This window comes from Gopherus evgoodei, chromosome 13 (genome assembly GCF_007399415.2).
Source record: "Gopherus evgoodei ecotype Sinaloan lineage chromosome 13, rGopEvg1_v1.p, whole genome shotgun sequence".
In the NCBI taxonomy this organism is placed as follows: Eukaryota; Metazoa; Chordata; order Testudines; family Testudinidae; genus Gopherus; species Gopherus evgoodei.
This window is the reverse complement of record NC_044334.1, coordinates 24052988-24073250: the sequence shown is the minus strand read 5'-3', so window position 1 is coordinate 24073250 and position 20263 is coordinate 24052988. Positions and strand designations below refer to the sequence as shown.

Sequence of the window (20263 nt, the reverse complement as noted above, 5' to 3'; positions counted from 1 at the left end):
GCAACATAGTCTTTTGCTGCTGTGATCCTTTAGTGACCTCCCATTCAGAACTTTTAACACATTGGTTTTAAGTTCGCTGGCTCAGACCTAACTTCACCCAAGCTGAGTGGTGCCACATTTTCCTTTGTTTTAGTATTACAGCAGCAGGTTGTGGACAGCTATCTTTCAGCTAACCCATGCGATCACTTGTGCTCATTAATAGAAAGTCCAATGGCACTAAAGATTTGGGGGGTATTTTTGCAAGATATAGGGATATTAAAAGCTTTGTCTCAAAGCTGGATTCCAATTTATAGGTGATTTAATTTTTCTAAAAAGGGAGAGTCTCCCCCTAGTTTCAAGGGGAAGTTATTAGCCTGTCCTGTCAGTCACTGCCATGCATTCTGAAGTAGCTTCTATGGCCCTGCCAGTTGTATGGCACTAGATACAGGGGTAGTGATACAAAGGGGGAATGGAGCAATTACAATAAAGCATGTGCTGTTACTGCTGCCAGAAACTAGCCCAAATGAAATGGAGGCGTATGAGAGACAGCATCGTTCTCCTCCTTCCCCCCCTTGATACAGTACACATGAGTCATTAGCCCTGGCTGGAAAACTCCCTGGAAACTAGACTCCCAAAAGCAGTACTTTGGCTGGAGAGAAAGTGAGCAAGAAGCACGAGAGCAGGACAATAGAGCCCTGTCATCGGCATAAAAAACTGGTCATCTGCTGTCTCTGCCATAGTGCCAAGAATTCACCACTCTTACAAACTAGCCCACAGAACATTTACTAGGATAGCACACTGGATTCAGTAACTAGACTTGTCAAATTAAGTGAACAAATCAGCTCTGGTAGTTACTGGTTGTTATTATATTCCCCCCTCACACATTTGCAAAATTCACAAGCTCATGCTTGACCTCCCCCATAATGCAAACTAGCCAGGCTCTGCCACAATTAGTGTATGCCATTGGGATACAAATAAAAAGCTGCCCAAAGTTGAAACCACTTTAACAAAAACAGACCAGCAGCAGACCACCTCCCAACACCCCCAGTAACTGTCCGTAAGGTGTTCATCTCTCCACTACACACAGGGGAGAAAGCCATGCCTTACACCATATAACCAAACCACAAGTACTTTGCTAGTGTCTTGTGTCTCCGGCAAATGAACTGATCAAGCCAATTTTAGACTGGCAGCCACACTAGTATTAAGGGGATCTTTCACCCCTCAAAGTTAAGACCTCAATCTCACTCCACATGAGGCCCCTGCGACTAAACATCTGGGGCTCCCTCAGTGCCTTGTACTTTTGTCACCCACAAAATGGCTCTAGAGGGAGCATCTCTGACTCTTCAAACACAAAAGGGGGAAACAAAACCTTTTCTTTTGAAGTCTTTGCCCACAATGTAGAGACTTGTTCAGGTTCAGCCGTCTTGGAACCAGGCCAAAGAAAGTAACAAACGTGAAAGCCACTGCCTCCTTGAGTAACTCAACTAGGCCACGCAGCTTCTCATTCGTCCAAGTGGAGGTTTGAGTTTGGGCTGCCATACCGGTGAGGGCTTCTCACAGCCCTCTAGCTTTTAACACACAATGTTCAGCAATTGCACTTGAAGTGAAAGCACCTAGAGAGAACCGAAATGTGTGTTGCTGTTAGCAGGGCCCTTCTGAACCAAATGCCCTGCACAGCCATCAGCGTCGATGGATCACTTGAGTAGAAGTCTTGCTCCTCATCAGAGTTGAGTTCTAACAAATTCAAAGCTCAATCAGCTAGCCCACTGCATGTTTTTGCTGGGTTTTCTTCTTAAAATAACCTACATGGTCAAAGAAACAGCCCCAAACAGAGGAACACAAATCCTCCTTGTACTAGAACCACAGAGCAGAGTGGGTCTTCATGACCATTTTATAACCCCAGCTGCTCCTCCTTTCCAGAACAAAGCTCTGAAGGAAGGAAGCCAGCCAGCCAGCCCCAGGGTTCTTTGGACCCCATGAACTACATGGGGTTTAAAAAGTCCTGTAAGTGAGGAACTCTTTCATTTTCTTGGGAATGGGTAGTGCTAAGACCTGGTACGTTGTTAGGAAGGTGCGGAGAGCTTTACGGCACAAGTGCTTAAGTGATGAGAGGACCTTGGGGGCACTCCAGAACTGGACGTGGCCATCTCTCGTCCTGAAACAAGAGACCGAGGACAAAGGTTAGCACCCACGCAGCTCAGCATCTGAACAAACAGCATGTGTGCACTGACCAGACATGCCAAACCCACAAAAAAAAAAAACGCAGTAATTGGGCTTGTTTTCGGCTTAATTGGCTTGTAAATTCCTTGTTGGCTCGTTTTTGGTTTCTAGCTTGTTGCTTTTTTTTTTTTTGATCAACTCCCGGCAAGCAGGGGCAAGGTGTAGAGAGAGTCAGGGTGCACAGCGGGCCCACCAGTCCCAGACTGCATGCCGGGGGAGGTCTAGTCACAGTGTGTTGGGGTTCTTAGGGATTGGCTTGTTTTGAAATGGAATTACAGGCAAGTCTTATCTTATGTAGGGGGTTCTGTTCCGCATGTAAAGCGAAAACCACGTATAGTGAAACACTCATTGAGTTGAATGGCGGGTGGAATCGCCCGCACTACAGATGCAGTTTTTATATTGTTATTTTTCTTTTTTCCCCCCGTTTTTGCCGACTGCGCAAAGCTGAATTCACGCATATTAAATGCGCCTAAGATGCGTCTTGCTTGTAGCTTGATTTTTGGCCTATTGTGAAAGTCAGCATGCTTATTTACTGCATGAAAGGTGGTGACTGTGGCCCTGACCCCACTGCTGCATAGGGAGGAAAGAAAAAGCTGCCCTTGCAGGACTTTTAGGAAGTGGATAGTCATCAGTCACGGACTACGGGCTTCACTCTACGGGAGAGCACAGGCTCTCACTTGGACCCCTTTCCCCCACCAGCAGGTGGGATGATTTCATGACAGCCCATCCGGCACACTCAGGAGAAACCCAGAACTCAAGGCCTGTCATTTCTGGTTGAGAAAGCTGCACTGTCACCATGTGTTCCGGCAGAGGCTGCTGCAGAGACAGGAGAAAGGCTGACTCAGCAACATCACAGCTCGCTGCTGAACCCGAGAGGGGCGGGAGTTGGGAGGTTGCTAGCTGAGGTGGAAGAATAAGGCAGGAACCCAACAACGCTTGGTTAGTAGGGAATTGGGAGGGAAGACAATGCTCCAAGCACAGTATTTTCCAACATCGCGCTCTCTGGGCACCAAGGTCATGTCCACACTAGGAGCCTTATTCCAGTATAGGAATACACCAGCAAAGTGCTCCTAGTGTGGAGACAGATATACCAGCAACCCTGTGCTTTGAACTGGTACGGTCAAAGCATGCTCTGCTGGTAGAAGTGCAGCTCTGCTGGTCTAGCATCTACAGTCTGACTTCTGCGAGCACAGCTGTGTCGGTCGGGTGTGACGACAGATATAGCTATATGCCGGCAGAAGCCTATAGCGGAGACCTGGCCTGAGGATGCCCAGTTTTGAGACAGCAGCAGCACTGCATAAGGTTTTGGGTCAAGGTGGAGTCACATTCCCTTGCCTCTCTCACCCCAGACTTAGCACGAACAGAATATGCTCTCGGCAGAGCACGTCCCACAGGCCGCACAGAATTACGCACCCTGTGGCAATAAATCCACCATGTGGGAAGTAGACGCAGCACAGGCCATTGGTCATAGGTGCAAATGCCACTGGAGTTCTTAGTTCCAAATCCCAGATCCGCAGGAGTCTAAAGGAGAGAAAGAAAAACACAATTCTGGCCCTGGAGTTCACAAACCCAAGTGGCACTAGCTACTCCAGCTGCATCAGCTAAAATAAATTCTCAGCCGTTGAAGTTAAAATAACCACACACATTTCTCAAGCAAATTTCATCCATAGGCCTCCAAGCCATTTACAAGGTTACATAAGCTTCACAACTCCACTGCAAGGCAGGAATTATACCCATTTTAGAGAGACTTAACCTGAGGCAGATACACAGTGACTTGGCTCAAGATCATAAGAGCTGCCATGCTGGGTCAGACCATGGTCCATCTTGCCCAGTATCCTGACTGTGACAGTGGCCCATAAGCAAACTAGGTGGATGGAAGAGGTTTCTGCTTCTGAGAACTTTCATGTACCTAACCCGTCTCCCAGAAAAAAAATCTGCTAGAGATACCAGCACCAGCTGGGACGAAAGGACTATCACACACCACCCTTGCAAGTTTGACCTCGCTCAGATGGTAATCAGGCCAATGATTCAATACCTGGGTTAGCTCAATCTCCACAGGCACGTTCCCAGAGTCACCAACCATGACATGCAAAACTACTGGTTCCATAAAAGCTTACAGACCCTTGCAAAGCCCCTTGGGACAAGGAGCTGGGAAGTCTGCCTGTACAGTGCCATCAACGGCACTGGACAAAAAGCAACAGCACCAAGTTACAGTCCTGATCTTAGCCCACAACAGGCTCTCAATCTGCAAGGAATTTTCTCCAGGTTCCTTCACAGATTTCCAAGGCTGCTGACAGCACCAAGGGAGTGGAGGCAGCAGAACTTAATGGGTTGCTAGTCAGGATGCTATTGGTGCTTCATGGTGCGTAGCCCAACAAGACACTGGTCTTTGGAAGCTGATGGTGGCACCATCCATCCAACCCCACTTTTGAGCATGGCACTGGTATACACACCTGAGCCATTTGTTTACCTGCTGATCTTACTTTTCGGCCTTGTCACCATGGCAGCCCTGTCCAAAGAGGAGTTACCTTAAGATACCTGTGATGCGCAGTGTCTACACCCCCCAGCAGCTGTGGTGTAAGGACAAACAGACCAGGCACCACAGACATATCAAACCAAACCAGAGTCAAGTCATGCAGCTCTGAAAGCCCCGGCACCAGCAGAAGCAGCCAGCTTCAAAAGGCAGAGGTCCCTGCTGGAAAGCTGAGGACCAGAAGCTGAAAAGGGCTTTGTAGCTCATCTTCGCTGCTCTGGCAGGGCCCCTGCCGTAGACAGCCGTAAGATACCAAGCCCCTCACCTGTCATCTGCCACTGTAGCAAGATACAAGCCTTCTGGAGAGAAGCACACGGATCTCAGGGAGCTGGCATGGATGTCACCGCCATAGTCCAACGCTGGGGGCAGCGGAACGTGGCTAAGCAGGAGAGAAAAGGAAGAGCTCACTCACAACGTCCATTTGAGCTGTAATGGAGCCCTGGCCCATATGGCTGTCTGGGGGGACACATGGTAAATCAGAGCTCCTGCCTTCCGAGAGTCATCGTGGCTGGTACTGGAGCAAAGCTCATAGGTGTCACTGTTAAACATGCATTTCCCTTGCTGCGAGCATGTCAAACTGCGTCTTTCCACGGCGAGAGCTGTCCAGTCCCTGGGCTGCTCTTTACAAACTGGGAAGGGAAGTGCCCCAGTGCTGAGCTGTGGGGAGGCTGGGGCCGGGCATTTGTCACCGCGGGGAAAGCGTTGTGGCCATCTCTTCCCTCGCATGCCATGACAGCAACACCTAAAGCGGTAACAGGCAGCCACCTACCCTCGTGTATGGGAAAGGGCCAATCGTTTGCTGCCTTCTCCCTCCTGGGGAGGAGCGGTGCAGAACAACATGCACAGCAGGGGGAATGTGGCTAGCTGTGTGCAGCAGCCCCTAGGCTAAGTAGCCTCCAATACCGGAGCACCCTCAGGCATGCTCTTCACCAGCCCTCCCTCTCCCCCATACCCCTCTGCTCACTTGGTGCCCAGAACGCTCCCAGGACCGCCCTTCCTTACCGAAGCATTCTCAGCTGCTCCCCTGTGTAGGGGTCCCACATGATCACGCAGGTGTCGTAGGAGGCCGTGACCAGCAGGGCAGAGTCTGGTGAGAAGTCGCATGACACCACGCTGCTCTGGTGCCCTTCCAGCTTCCTGATGAGGGTGTAGGAGCGCATGCTCCACAGGAAGGCCTGGGGGAGAGTGCACAGGGAGAGGGTTACGATCTCATGGGTGGGGAGCAGCTCCTTGCCTGGGAATGCTGGGGGGGAAGGATCTCCCTTATTGTCCCTCGTGGGCTGTCACCAACCAAGCGTTAGCTCCTGAGACACCGGAAGGGTGGGTGAGAACAGGCACCGCTCATGCGGGCACCAGCCAGTCTAACACCCGCCAGCGCTCGGCTCAGCATGACAGACTCTGCAGCATAAAGACTCCAACTGAACGGCCATGCATGGCAGTGACCGCACAAGGGGGAAGGAACGGGGGTCTGGCCCCCAAGCTCCCTGGGTTAGCCAAGGAGAGTCTCCTTTGGGTGGCTGTAATAGCAGCCAGAGCAGGCCACTGTCACCAGTGGGAGGGGGGTCCCAGGACCCAGAGCCTTGACAGAATCCTCCCCCCGGTAATGGTAGCAAAAAGAACTTGGGACACGAATGGATGGACCTTGTCCTCCTATCCCCTCTGCTCGCTGCATCCTGACACCCACATGTTGATCTCTGCAGGGCAGAGAGACTCTGCCACTGGTCCATGCACAACGGGGCCCAGATCCTTCACTGCGGGTCTCGGGCACTCCTGCAACAACTGCGTCCAGGGCACCAGAATATACCTCAGGAGCAGACCACAGGGCTTGAAACCGGGAGCAGGAGGAATAGTAGCGTGTCTGCGCCACCTGGCAAGTCCTATGAGCAGCGGGAGTGGAGTCTAGTGACAGGGGACAGCGTATCCAGCCCCACCCTGCAAGCTGCTTCACCGGGGCCTGCTCCAGCCCAGCTCACAGTGGTGGAAGAGCAGCATCCCCAAACCCAGCTTCTGGGAGAATCCTGCCTTAGCGCCTGAGGCAACAGGTTCCAACCTGGCACGTGAGTGGGAGAGACAGCGCTCTCTCCAGATGTTCCCATCCCCTCCCTTCCCCCACGGGCTGAGCAAGCAGCAGCCCTGGGCTTGCGACACAGCGAAGCAGAGGCTTTGGACTCTGTGGGACTCTCTCACCATGGCGTGGGGGAGGGCAGGATATCGTACCAGGGAAAGACAAAGGGCAGGAACTGTGGGCGATGGAACATGGGTACAATGCACAAGGGTGACCCCTGCTGACTAATCTGTGGAACAGCACCACTGGATCAGGGAGAAGGGCTGGGACGGCAGAAGAGCAAGACAGGTAACGGCCAGGGGCAGTAAACACAAGGCAGGTGCATTCAGAAGAGCTGCTGGATCCCAGAGACCCGAGGGCCAGCACACACCGCTAAGCCAGCTCGTCCGCACTACGGAGCATACAGTGGGCTTTCTGACAGCTGAACGGGCAAGAAATGAAACCCTTCCCCCCTCCCCTCCCAATAATAGGCAAGACTCACCGATTTCTCTCCAGCCGCAGAGCACAGCATGCTGCAATCAGGGGAAATGGAGCAGCAGTACACCCACTGTCTGTGGCCAGACAGCACCTGGACCTGCTTACCTGGGGATGGCAGCAACAGTTTGTAAGAGAGGTGTCCAGTCCAGAGACAGGGAGAGCTGGAAGGCTCATTCCTACCTCCACCTGCTCTTTCGGAAGCCAGCTCCGGAAGCAGGGTATCTCAGACCAGATTAGATCTGACAGATCTCCCCATGCGGACGCTCTCTCTGCTGCATGAGGTTTATTCTCAGGGCATGTCTACACTGCAATCTGGGGGGAGGGGCAGCGATTGTGGCTTGTGTAGACACCCTAGCTAGCTGTAATCTAGCTAGCTTGGGTAGCAGAGCCACAGGCTAGCCATGCAAGTAATTACCTAGAGTTCCAGGGGGGCTGGCACAGCCTGTGCTGAAGCTCTGCTCTAGGTAGTGTGGGTACCAGAGCAGCAAAGCTAGCTAGCTCAGGCAGGTCTGCTCAAGCTAGACCCACGCCCCGACTGCAGTGCAGAGACATCCTCAGTCAGCCTCCAGTGTTCCTAACATGCGTCCCTCACACACACTGAGGGGGGAACAAAAGTTCGCTCCACTTGCTGCTAACTTGTGGCACAGTAACTCAGCGCGTTCAATCCTGGCTTTCCTTGGGCCGCCACGGGGTTAGGTTCAAAGTGCTTTCAGTGAGCTGAGACTGAACAGCTCAGCACATTAATAATGGAGGCATGGACCTCTGACTGCAAAGTCCTGCTTGCATCCAAGCAGAGCAGAGCCCCTGTCTGGGAGAAGCCAGCTCCCACAGCGTAGCACAAGCACTCATAACTAAAGCTAAGATTTTGCTATGGTTACTTTTAGTAAAAGCTACGGACAGGTCACGAGCAATAAACAAAAATTCACAGGAGCTTGTGACCTGTTTATGACTTTACAAAAAATAGCCAGGGGCAGGGCTAGGTGGCACAGAGGAATGACAGCTGGAGTCCTATGGGGGGGGAGGGATGACAGGCCGAGCCACCCCGCCATGGAAGGAGTACAACCATGGCTCCAGGGGCTCCACCCACAGGGAGGTGGTGTGTGCACAGCACCCGCTCAGAGCTGGCCACAGCTGCGGGGCTGGGGGACACAGTCCAGGCTCCAACCCTTGCCAGAGGCGCAGGGCCCTGGGAAGCTGCAAGGGGGGCACACGACCCCCTCTGCAGCCCCCGCCACAAGCCACTGACAGCTGAAGCGGAAGAAGTCAGAGGTCCTGTAAAGTCACAGAATCTGTGACTGCCGTGACCTGCGTGACTAAAACACGGCCTCTCTCATAACGACCAGAGAGTCTGAGGCCCACCACCTGAACACCCCCGGGGACGTGTGCACTCACTAGCACCATCTCTGCTCAGGTCCCAGATGCGGAGGGTCTTGTCCCGGGATGCAGAGACTAGAATCAGGCTTCCGTTGGGAGCGAAGCTCAGGTCCCTCACGACATCCAGGTGCCCGGAGAGATTGAAAAGCAAACGCCCTGCGGACACGAGCACATGGCTCAGTACGGTTTCACCATGGGCACAGACACAAGCGCGCCTGGCCTGACCCGCAGGAACGCAGCCCGCGTTGGACAGACGTGCTCACCGGAGATACCCTGCACCCCCGCTGCTAGCTACACTTTCCAGCTTCGAGGGCATTGCTAAAACTCACAAGGGATGTGGTCTAAAACACGGGGCAGTTTCTTTAGCCACCAGTGAACTACTGCCCTAAGGATTATGGGCACAGCCTGTCCCACACTACCAGGAAGCAAGACCGGGGGCAAAACGCCTAGTTCACAGAAGGTCAATGTTACTTGGCTACTCCTGTGGGAGAAGAGGCAGGAGTCCCAACTTGCCCGTCCCCTGCTCACCTCCACTGACGGAGTGGTCATTGCAGTTCTGACCTGCTGCCTAGACAGAGAAGGGGACCACTAGTGGTAAGAGAGAGAAGGCAAGCTCAGCAACCCACCCACCAGAGCCACAGCTACCTCTCCTGCCTCCTCACGCAAGCAGAGGCGCGGGCGGGCGGGCATGTGTGTGTCAGGCAGGTTCAAGGGGCACGCTGGACCAGGACGGATTAGAGAGGAGCTGCAATGTGGAAATCAGAGCTGGGGAATATTAGGAACATGCTCAGGGGCCCTGAAAAGCTCCATAGGTGGAGTAGAAGGAGGAGAAAGGCAGAGACGGTTTAGCCCTCTCCGGGATATGGCAAGGACAGGGCTACTGCAGGACAAAGCGACATCCCATCCCTCTCCTCAGGAGCTAGATTAATCCATCAGATTTAATCCACCCCAACCCCCTCACCTGTTTGCACCTCCCAGACTTTAATTTGCCCATCATTGAGTCCCGTGGCAAGGATCAGACAGGACCGACCCGGAGCCGGCAGGCCGTCCCGCTCCTTGGCGCCAGACTGAGGCCAGGGGCTGAAGGCCAGACCCCATACAATCTGGCCACATTCCAGCATCTTCTCCTTCGAGCCCCCTCCGCCTCTCACATCGGCTTTGATGCCGCGGGTCTTGCGTTCAGAGGCTTTGCAGCTTCTGCAGAGAGCAGAGGATCATCGGGTCATTCAGCAGCTGCAGGTGCTGCCTGGTCCTCCCCCACCCACCCTAATTCACAGCAGGGGAACTAGAGCCTACTGCACACTGCTAGGTAGGCGTGGCTCGGGGGCTGTCTCTGCACCGGGGATTTCAGCTAGCAATGGCCAGACTCAGGAGCAAGCTTCCAAGCGTAGGCAGGCAAAGACACAGTTTAAACCAGTGCCATTTGCCCTGCCTGAAACCAGAGGAAGCTGTCTGGTCAAACCAGGGCTTTCTCTGTGTGCCTGGCCCTAGGGGGGGGCGGATCCTCTAGGCGGCCTCAGCAGAGCTCATTACACCTCAGACCACTCCAGCACTGCTGCTTTTACAGTTCGAAGCATGTCGCTGCTTACTCTTCTAAAATTCTTGTCCCACCCAGATACACTTGCTTTCCCCAAACAGACCAGCCACGGGGTTACCTTCCTGCCATAACGGGCACGTAGCTCAGCTTGGTCTCATTAACTTGGCCCCTTCACTCAGGTGCACAGAACAGCTGAACGAAAGCCATATGGGGAGAGAAAGGATGGGCCTGTGATTCACTGGCCTGCGACTCAGGAGACCTGCATTCAGTTTCCTGCTCTGCCACAGACTCCATGTGACCTTGGGTGAGTCACTTAGCCTCTGTACCTCAGTTCCCCATCTGCAGCAGGGGGACAACAGCACTGCCCTGCTGCACAGGTGAGTTGCGGTGCTCAGGTACTATGGGAATGGGGGCCAGACAAGTACCATGGGTAGCGAGGTGCCCTTGCCAGGCCGCCAGCGTAGGGAGGGGTGCCAACTTGAAACCAGATCTCCCAGCACCTACTGTATGTTGTTACTTCACCCTAAGACTCTTCAAAGCTTGAGAAGGAGGCTTCTTTCCTTGAAATTTGGTTCACTCACCCACACTCCAACTTCCTAAACCAAGTGAAGTTCCCATGTCCCTATTTTCCTAAGAGTCAGCAGAGCCAGCAACGCAGAACTGAACTGTCCCGCTCTTCTCTCCCAGGACGCTGCAACAGCCCCGATACAAGGGCAAGGGCCACTCACCAAGGGACATGCCTCAGGGATTTTACCTCCTTACTCAACCAGTTGTCCAGTCTATTTATTCGTAGATCTCAGCGCATGGAAAGCTGCTTTTCAACACAACAGCTTGAAGCACCATCTTCTACATGAAGTGACTCACCCTACCACTTTGATAATGGAGTGGGGATTTTCCAGTGAAATGTGATTAGCCAAACTGTCTGGGGCTGTCCATAAATTACAGAATTTCTGGTTGGTGATCTGCAAGACCCACCACCCCCATGTAACCCTTTGTAACACTAAAACAAACATGAAAAATGAAGGACTCACCCACTCCCTGGTGTGTTACATAATTTATGGACAGTCCCATTACAGTGAAATCTGACCATCCAAGGGACTGACAAAAACTGATTGCTTAATGCAGGTAGTTTTCCAGCACGGGGGGGAGGTAAACTGAGGCCTATGGTCTCTGAAGACAGGATGGCTGCCTAACTGAGGTGATCTCTTGCAAAGGTTTCATCCTCCAATTTAAAAAAGCCCAAACCAAGCAAGTTAACCCATAAAAGGGATGAGGTTTCATAGCTGCAGGCTCAGAGGAGCATTTCCTTTGCAGAAGATTTGGTGACATGTTACCAGAAGAATGCATAGAACAAGTCCCGTTAACAAGACAGCAAGCTCCCAGGGTGGTCTGATAGCAAGAGGGAGGCATGCAGGAAGGTTAAACTGGTGTAGTGGTGATGGGGAATCCCTTGGCTTTTGACTTTCCCATTAGCGCTCCCAAGCTTATCCATAGTTTTATCTGTAAACAGCCTCGGTGGCTGCTGCAAATGCTCCATGCTCTGTGTAGCGGAGCTGGTTCTGACGCAGCAGGAATCCTTCTCTGCTCCAGCTGGGTGTTCTCCTGGGAGTTTACGGGGCAGGGACCTTTAAGAGAACTGTAACATGGCTCGGAAGAGTTCTGTGAGGGGCCCTAACAGCACCCAGACTCAGCTATTATAGCACCTATTAGGGGGCACCTAGACTCCCCTGATGGCTGGTTTATGGGAAGACACAGAGCAGAGACTGCTAACCCCACTGATCAATTCACCTGGAGGGGGATGGACCCTGATGCTGCGGGAGCTATGGGAAGCCAGCTTTAATCTCAATCCCTCGCCTTCCTTGCCCCTGCTTGCTGAGCCCTGGGGGACGCTGAGTGAGAGGGCCATGACTTAGCGTACAAAGGAACAGAAGAGCAGCCAATGGACTCTAGCCAGGGCTGGCTCCAGGTACCAGCTAAGAAAGCAGGTGCTTGGGGCGGCCAATACAGAGGGGGGCACTCTGTTAGCTCTTGGATCTTTGGCAGGAATCAGGCAGCGGGTCCCTCAGTCCCTCTCTTCCTCTGTGAGCTGCCGCCGAAGAGGAAGAGAGGGAGTGAAGGACCCGCCGCCGAAGAATGGAGCGGCGTGACTGAGCTGCCGCCAAAGTGCCGCCGACCATTTGTTGTTGTTTTTTTTCGCCACTTAGGGCGGCAGAAACCCTGGAGCTTGCCCTGACTCTAGCAGGAGAGACGCCTTCCCTCTCTGAGCCGCCACAGGGTACTTACAGATCAGCTTCCTCCAAGGGCCAGGGGATCAGCTTGACGATACAGTGACCCTGAGACCAGGCGAACCAGGTGCCGTCTGGGGAAAATGCAACGCTCCATGTCTCACAGCTCGCCTTCCAGTCATACTGCTGCGGTCGCCCTGGCTTCAGCTCCGCCAGCAGGAAAGGCTCATCTAGGGAACAAGATGGCGCGGTTACACATACAGCATGTGACAGGGCCAACCAGCCACCCAAGACCATGCACACGTGTGGGGACGCCAGCGTTGCCAAGCCAAGGGTCGACCCCAAACACGAGACTGTTCAAACAGCAGCGTGGTCTAGTGGCCGGGATCTGGGGACTGGGCCTCCTACATTCTAACCCCAGCTCTGACATTCCCTCTGCAAGCTTAGGGCAAGTCACTTCGGGCCCCGTCCTGCTCCCACTGAATTCAGCGGGCCAGCACTGAGCCCCCCAGATCACATTTTTGAGACATTAAGGACCAGCTGAAGATGTCAACGTATTTTGAGAAAAAACCGCCCCCGTAAAAGCTTAGTGAAAGCTCCCACAGCAGAGTATCATGCATAGGCTGAGGTACAGGGCATCGGCCTGCAGGGCAGGAGACCCGAGTTCTATTCCCAACGCTACTGTGTGGCCTTCCGCAAGTCACCCAAGGCCAGATTTGTGAAGCTATCGAGGTGTGGAATCCTTTGAGGGCTCCGGATGATGAGCTCTGTTATTATTTAAATACTAACTGGCTCAGCCTCCTGCTAGCAACCACTCTACTGCGGGCTCTGCTATAAGACAGCACCGTCTGGTTACTGTTCTGCTTTAGCGGTCACAAGATTTACCATTTCAGATGTTAAACACCACATATCCGACTGTCGTGACTAGTCCATGGCTCGGAAGAGTTCTGTGAGGGGCCCTAACAGCACCCAGACTGGATGGTTAAAGGCAGCATTTTTCTTCTGCATAGCAAAGTTTCAAAGCTGTATTACGTTGTAAACTTTTGAAAGAACCACCGTAATGTTTTGTTCAGTTAGGAACATTTCAGAGTTACGAACAACCTCCATTCCTGAGGGGTTCGTATCTCTGCGGTTCTACTGTACTTCAGGCCTGAAACAGAACGAGGCCCTTACTCCAAAGCAGCCTTGACGCAGAAAAACTTTCTGGCCAGCCACTGAGCCAAACTGAGCGATGGTTTTGTAACATGGACAAACGCCCTCCAGGGGTTAGGCTGAGACCATTCCTCCTCAGCTAAACTACATTTGAAACCAGAACTTTGGGAGGAGAAACGAGTGTATTTGCCAGAAGCTGGGAATGGGCGACCAGGGATGGATCACTTGATGATTATCTACTCTTTCCCTCTGGGGCACCTGACATTGGCCACTGTCAGAGGACAGGGTACTGGGCTAGATGGACCTTTGGTCTAACCCAGCATGGCCGTTCTTATGGTCTTATTAAACCACTACACGACCTAGCCTTCCAAAAAGAAGTATAAACACTGGATCTGCATCTTATACTCCACAGTGGTCACATTACAGCTCCAAGTCTTAGTAAACTAGGCAGCCAGTAACCATGACTCCAACTTTCCTGTATACTAACCTTTGCTCAGGTGAATAAGACTTCAAAGTACATGAATATCAATGAGGCATTAGTCCCAGCAGAACTCTGGAAACTACCTTATGCTAAATGGCATCAAAACCCAGGATGAAAGGAGACTGCAGTAGTGCAATGATACAGGCCTAGAGGATTAGCAGAGTAGGCTAAAGCCAAGGCTGAGCATGGGAATGGAGGCATGCGGCCTGCTGTACTCACTGCCTCTGAGCACAGGCTGCCAGTCACTGGACTTTTCTGAGGTAGCCACCAAATTCGTTTTCACTTGTAACCCAGCTCTCCAAAAACTATGGTAGGGGGACTAACCTACAGCAATATTGGTGTCCAGTTTTACACTGCAAGCGATTTGGAAGGTTACCTGCAAAGGGAAAAGAAGAGTGGGGAATGGGGGACTGTGCCCTTTTCTGCTACTTTGCAATGAGGGAGAGTTGCTTGGTAAATCTTGGATTGTTGATTTCAGGAAGAGAGTTGAAAAAAATCCAAAGGGAGCCCTCTCCAGTCCTCCATGAGCAGAGCTTGGTCCCTGTGAGGGATCCCCAGGAGCACGGAGGGGCAAGGGGAAGAAGAGAATATTTAATTTGGTCTCACCAGAGCTACCCAGGCTATGACACTGTATGATGAAAGAGGCAGCAGGTGCACATTACATCCTAACACACTCGGGAACATTTGGGCAACCACATCATTCAATGGGACACTCACAGTAACCACACTATAGAAGAGAGATGCTGTGGGAACTGGAATGCTTCATTATGACCACTCTAATCTGGTAAGGAACAGAGCAAGGGTATTGTCGGATATTAACAGCAGCTCCATTCTCATCTTTATCCCAAACAGAAACAGCTACTGGCCCAGCACTACTGCACACAGTGAGACTGGATGTCAGTGCCTCAGACACCACCAAGTTTCTAGTCTCACAGTCACAGATTCACTATGACCTTGAGCAAATCACGTCGCCTCTGTGCCTCAGTTTCCCCCAACTGCAAAATGGGGATATCACCACTTAATTTGGGAATCTGGGAGAGGTGACAATTCATCAAACCTTACAATGCAGTTTGAGAACCTTGGATGGAAGATGCTACAGGAGTGCACTGTACGATAATCACACTGACACTGCACCAAAACTAATGTAGTACGTTATTTTCCAATTAGGTTTTGACTGTCAGTGTGATAATAGTTTACACGTAAATAGCACCTCTCATCCCAATGGATCCCAGAGCCTTTTAGAAACTTCAGACCCAGACCACCACTGAAATGCAGCCACCTCTAGGGTGGCAACAGATACACGCCACATTGCACAACCAGGAAGAGGAAACTCCAGGCCGAAACAGCAGTGCAAGCCCCTACTCTTACCAAAGGAACCCAGGGATATAATCAGTATGTAGAACAGGCAACATCTTGGTTGAGACCCACAAGCTATCATGATCATTTGCAATTTTCCCCAGTATTAGATTTCAGAGAATGGGTGCGAAAGATACATTCAGAAAAAATGTACAGGTTAATAAACAATTGCAACAGCGACAGAAAAGTTGTGCACTGTAATGTGGCTTTTCCATAACACGCCAGTCACACACACACACAAAAAATCTAATACTAATAAATGGATATAATATAGTCACTGATTTGTAGCAGGAGATTGGTAGGTTTTAAATGCAAACTATATACTGATAAGATACCAGTGTCTGACACTGAACATGAAGTTACATTTCACCCCTTCAAAAGTGAAGAGAAATGCCTCCTGTAACATATGATGTAAGAACTGGGCTACCTATTAATAAGCATAAAGATTATCTATTCCCTTTTCTCCCCCTCCCCATTGCAACCCCAGCAACAGCTATCCCTGAGAGAGGCTTTCCCACGTCAGCAGAATGAATGGAGGGGTCTCCTGAGGGCGATCTATGCTAGAAAATTCACCTATTACGGAAAATGCTTTTCATCCAGCCTCAGCTCCTTTGTGAAATGTTTTTTTTTTCTGGTCTATGTTAGCCTTTAAACCATTTTCAACACCTTCCATGACTAACCACCATTGTCAGCGTGGGTTTGGTTTCCTAGTGAAGACATGTCTGCTCAAAAGCAGGAGCTTGCTGCAGGCACAGCCACTTGTGTACTGAATGGTTTATTGCAGTGATTATCTCTGCAACCATCATGCAACATCCTCATGGCAACATCGCTTTGAACAGAACCATTTACACACAGTAGGCCTGGTTTTCTGCAATGTGGTGTCAACAGGAGATATATGGGTAATCAGCATTCCTCAAAATCACCCCATACCAGTGCATTCTGGGACTCCTGCCCCATAGCACACGTGCAAGGGCAGGGGCTTTGGGGTAATTTCCCTGACTGTGGAATGGAAATAAGACCATCACATGAAGCAGTGGAATTGCAACAGCTGTTGCTTCTCTGTGCAGAAAAAAACCAACGTAGACTACACAGGCTCAGCAGGACACTGCTGAAGACCTACTCCTAAGCATGCAGCCAGTCATTAAATCCAGCCCTCATAAAATGCCTGGGACACCTGCTGTGTGTAGATACAAGGTGTTCCCAGCCATAGTTTCCTGAAATACCTTCTCTCCTCCCTGCCCCCCAGCAAACAGAGCCTTGCTGAGCAGCCAGCATACATAATACCTGTGCACCCAGCTAACTACACAATTAAGTGACCTGAGAGTAACCTCATCCAAAAAAAAAACCACCCTTCCCTCTGGAAAGGCTTTACTGCTGTTGTTCTAGGTAACACTCAAGGCCACCACACCTGGCAGAGAAAGATACTTCTCCAGCGTGCCTTAATCAGCTCTCGACCTTCAGTCCCTTTCACTGTTCTCTCCCCCTCCAAGCCCAGTTAGCTGGTTGGTTTGGGTCTTTTACACAGCAACAGGGGCAGGAAACCCCAGGACCAAGTGGCTGTAGAGTCACTAAGCTTGGCAGAGCGACTCAGTGGGGTAATGTACCTTAGACAGTCCTTCTGAAATTGACATGAGACCATCCCTCAAAAATCCGCCTCCACATGAACGAAACAAGGGCAGGTGAAGCCCCCCTGGCAAGAGCCACACTGAGGTGAAACAGCCTCCCACCCTCCGCTGTCCCCCGGGACAGGTTCACGCAGCTTCTCAGCACTGTAGGGAGGAGGCACAGTGCTGGCTCCCCCAGGACAGAGGGGAAGTGGAGTGCCACCTGGACACAGGGAGAGCTGCCAAGAGGGTTTCTGGGGGGCAAGGACTCGCTGCACTGCTAGGAGCTGGGGTAGGATTGTGCTTGGCAGGAAGGAGAATACTTTAGCTACCCCCAAATCAATCAGGGCTCCTGGGCATAACAGGCAGGCTGTTTGTGCGGCCAGGCCAGAGCTCCTAGACTCCACTTCCCACAGGACCCCTAGGCCACCTGCCTCTTGCTCTCCACTTTACTTCCCCGCCACTTACAAGCACTCTCCCTGCCCCCAACACCCTGTGTGCCTCCTCCCTTTTCTCCTCCAAACACACCTCTTGCCAGTGCCCCACTCTCCCACCCCAGACAGCACCCCCATCCATGCCCCCTCTCTGCCCCATCTGCACCTCCTCCAACCTCCCCCTCCCAGCACCCCCATCCATACTCCCCCATCTGTGCCTCCTCTCCCTGCCTCATCTGCCCCCTTCCAAATACTCCCCCTGCCCCACACAGCACACCCCATCTGTGCTTCCTCTCTGCCCCATCTGCACCTCCTCCAACCTCCCCCTCCCAGCACCCCCATCCATACTCCCCCATCTGTGCCTCCTCTCCCTGCCTCATCTGCCCCCTTCCAAACACTCCCCCGCCTCACACAGCACCCCCCATCCACACCCCATCTGTGCCCCCTCCCTCTGCCCCATCTGCCCCCTTCCAAACACTCCCCCGCCCCACACAGCACCCCCCCATCCACACCCCATCTGGGCCCCCTCCCTCTGCCCCATCTGCCCCCTTCCAAACACTCCCCCTGCCCCACACAGCACCCCCCCATCCACACCCCATCTGTGCCCCCTCCCTCTGCCCCGTCTGCCCCCTTCCAAACACTCCCCCTGCCCCACACAGCACCCCCCCATCCACACCCCGTCTGCCCCCTCCCTCTGCCCCCTTCCCAACACAGCACTCCCCCCACAGCCCCCCATCTGCGCCCCCTCCCCCCAGTGCCGCTGGAACAATGTGTACGGGGCGGGGGGGGGGGGGCGGTGAGAGCCACTGAACCAAACGGCAAACCCTGCACATGACGGAAACCACTTCCAGCCGGGGGGGGGGGCGGCAGCCCCCCAGTCCAGCGCCCCCTACCTGCCCCCCCTCACCTTCCGCCGCCTGCGCCGCGGTGCCTGCGGGCGGCGCCTCCATGTGTGGCGGGGCGGGGAGCCGCGACGGGAGCCCGGGGCTGTCAGCGAGGCCGGGCCCATTGAGCGCGGCGGGGCCGGGGCCGCTCGGAGCCCGCGGGAGGGAGCCGGGAGCTCGGGGGGGCGGGGCGGGCGCACAGAGCCGCTTCCCGTCACGTGGCGGCGGGGGCGGGGGCGGCTCCCGGGGCGCCGGCCCCACCTAGCGGCAGAGCGGGGCCCTGCCCGGCCGACGGGACCCCCCGGGGAGCGAACCTGTGACCCGGCAGCCGGAACAGGGCCCCGTGGCCAGGCGCCCAGCCGGTGGGGGGGTCCCCGGGGAGCCGGAGCCCTGGCGGGCACAGCTCGTGTGACCCGATGTCACGATTTTGTAGGGACAGTCCTGGTTTTTGGGTCTTTTTCTTACATAGGCTCCTATTTCCCTCCCCCACCCCCGTTCCGATTTTTCACATTTGCTGGCTGGTCGCCCTAGCACGGGACGCCGGGGCGAGCCCTGGCCGACACAGCAGTGCCCAGACCTAGTGGGGCGAGCCCTGGCCGACACAGCAGTGCCCAGACCTAGTGGGGCCCCAGGCTCGGCTGCCAGGACTGATGCACAAGTAGCGAGCCTGACCGTTTGCTGGTGTAAGCCACGTCAGGCGAGGTCTGTAGCCAAGGTGCCACCGGTGCTGTGTCAGCATAGGGCAGTGGGTCTCAGCGGGCATCAGGGTACCGGGGCGCCATGAGCAAGTTTCAGGGGGGTGGGGTGACCAGACAGCAATTGTGAAAAATTGGGATGGGGATTGGGGGGTAATAGGAGCTTATATAAGAAAAAGACCCAAAATTCAGGGCTGTCCCTATAAAATCGGAACATCTAGTCACGCTACAGCAGGGCCAGCATTAGACTCTACAAGGCCCAGGGCAAAAAGCTGAAGCCTCGCCACATGGGACTGAAGTCTGGGTCCCTCAGCCCCGCCATCTGGGGCTGCAGCTGAGGCCTGAGCAATGTAGCTTTGCAGGGGCCCCAAGCAATTGCTCTGCTTGCTACCCTCTAATGCTAGACCTGGCTTTTATATGCAGAAAACCAGTTGTGGCACAGGTGGGCCATGGCGTTTTTATAGCATGTTGGGGCCTCAGAAAGAAAAGGGTTGAGAATCCTGGCATAAGGCACCTTTACACTTGCTTCCACAGTGAGGTTACACTGGTCTATTAAAGTGGGAGGGGAGAATCACATCCCTCCCCAACGTAGTTATACCAGTACAGAACTGTGTAGCCCAGCCCTTAGATTGCCAAGAGATTTTAAAACTCTGCAAAGAGAAGCACCCATTCAATGCACTTCCCTACCCACCAAAAACTACACTTTTCACCTTTGTGTGTGTGGCTGCTGAAGGGAAAAACCAGCTGCAGCCACAAGTAAACAGCAGATTGTACTCTACCGTAGGAACCAAGTGATCTCCAACCCCCTGGAAACTAGGTAAAGGCATAGGAGGCAAAAGAGCCATGGGTTATGAATGGGTCCCACTCACTAGCAGTCAGCGCTGCATTCAAAGCAGAAATGGTGTTCAAGTCTTGGTCTCCTGCTAACAATCTGCTGGGCTTCCGGCGCATCCATTTCACCCCAGCAAGCAGGTGTACTGCGCTGCCTGCTTTCAGGGTGTTCGGCCTTGTCTGTATATCAGCTTGTGGCCATTTTGCCAAACCAGTGCAGCCTCCACGATGGCCCCTTGGACAGAGCCATGTAGACATGGTTTATGGCCATTAAGGAATTAACTTCAGCTGGAGTGATATGTGCTCTTTCTAACCCGACCTCCACAGAGGAGTTTTGCATGTGTTTAACTAAACTGGTGCAAACAGGTTTATAGGAATAATGAGCTTGGCAAACATTACCATTTCCTGCTTTGCTA

At 53.1% G+C, this 20263-nt stretch overlaps 1 protein-coding gene across 1 annotated transcript; it reads right to left on the bottom strand.

Annotated features, from left to right (window-relative positions):
- Window positions 1-9: 9 nt before the first annotated feature.
- Window positions 10-18406, bottom strand: WSB2 (WD repeat and SOCS box containing 2). The gene is made up of 9 exons (XM_030582721.1): window positions 18345-18406; window positions 12469-12640; window positions 9610-9845; window positions 8667-8804; window positions 7279-7379; window positions 5735-5907; window positions 4998-5111; window positions 3613-3720; window positions 10-2134 (listed from the first exon to the last, which is right to left on the bottom strand). The coding sequence occupies exons 1-9, from the start codon at window positions 18385-18387 to the stop codon at window positions 1972-1974; spliced, it is 1248 nt and encodes a 415-aa protein (XP_030438581.1). The 5' UTR covers window positions 18388-18406; the 3' UTR covers window positions 10-1971.
- Between the last annotated feature and the right edge of the window lie 1857 nt (window positions 18407-20263).

Coding starts and splice junctions, on each gene's coding strand:
- WSB2 (XM_030582721.1), bottom strand. CDS start 18,387: ATGGAGGCGCCGCCCGCAGGCACCGCGGCGCAGGCGGCGGAAG. Junction 7,380..8,666: donor CCTGAGCAGAGATGGTGCTA/GTGAGTGCACAC, acceptor TGCCATCCCCAG/GTAAGCAGGTCCAGGTGCTG. Junction 2,135..3,612: donor GGTGGATTTATTGCCACAGG/GTGCGTAATTCT, acceptor CTCTTGTTTCAG/GACGAGAGATGGCCACGTCC.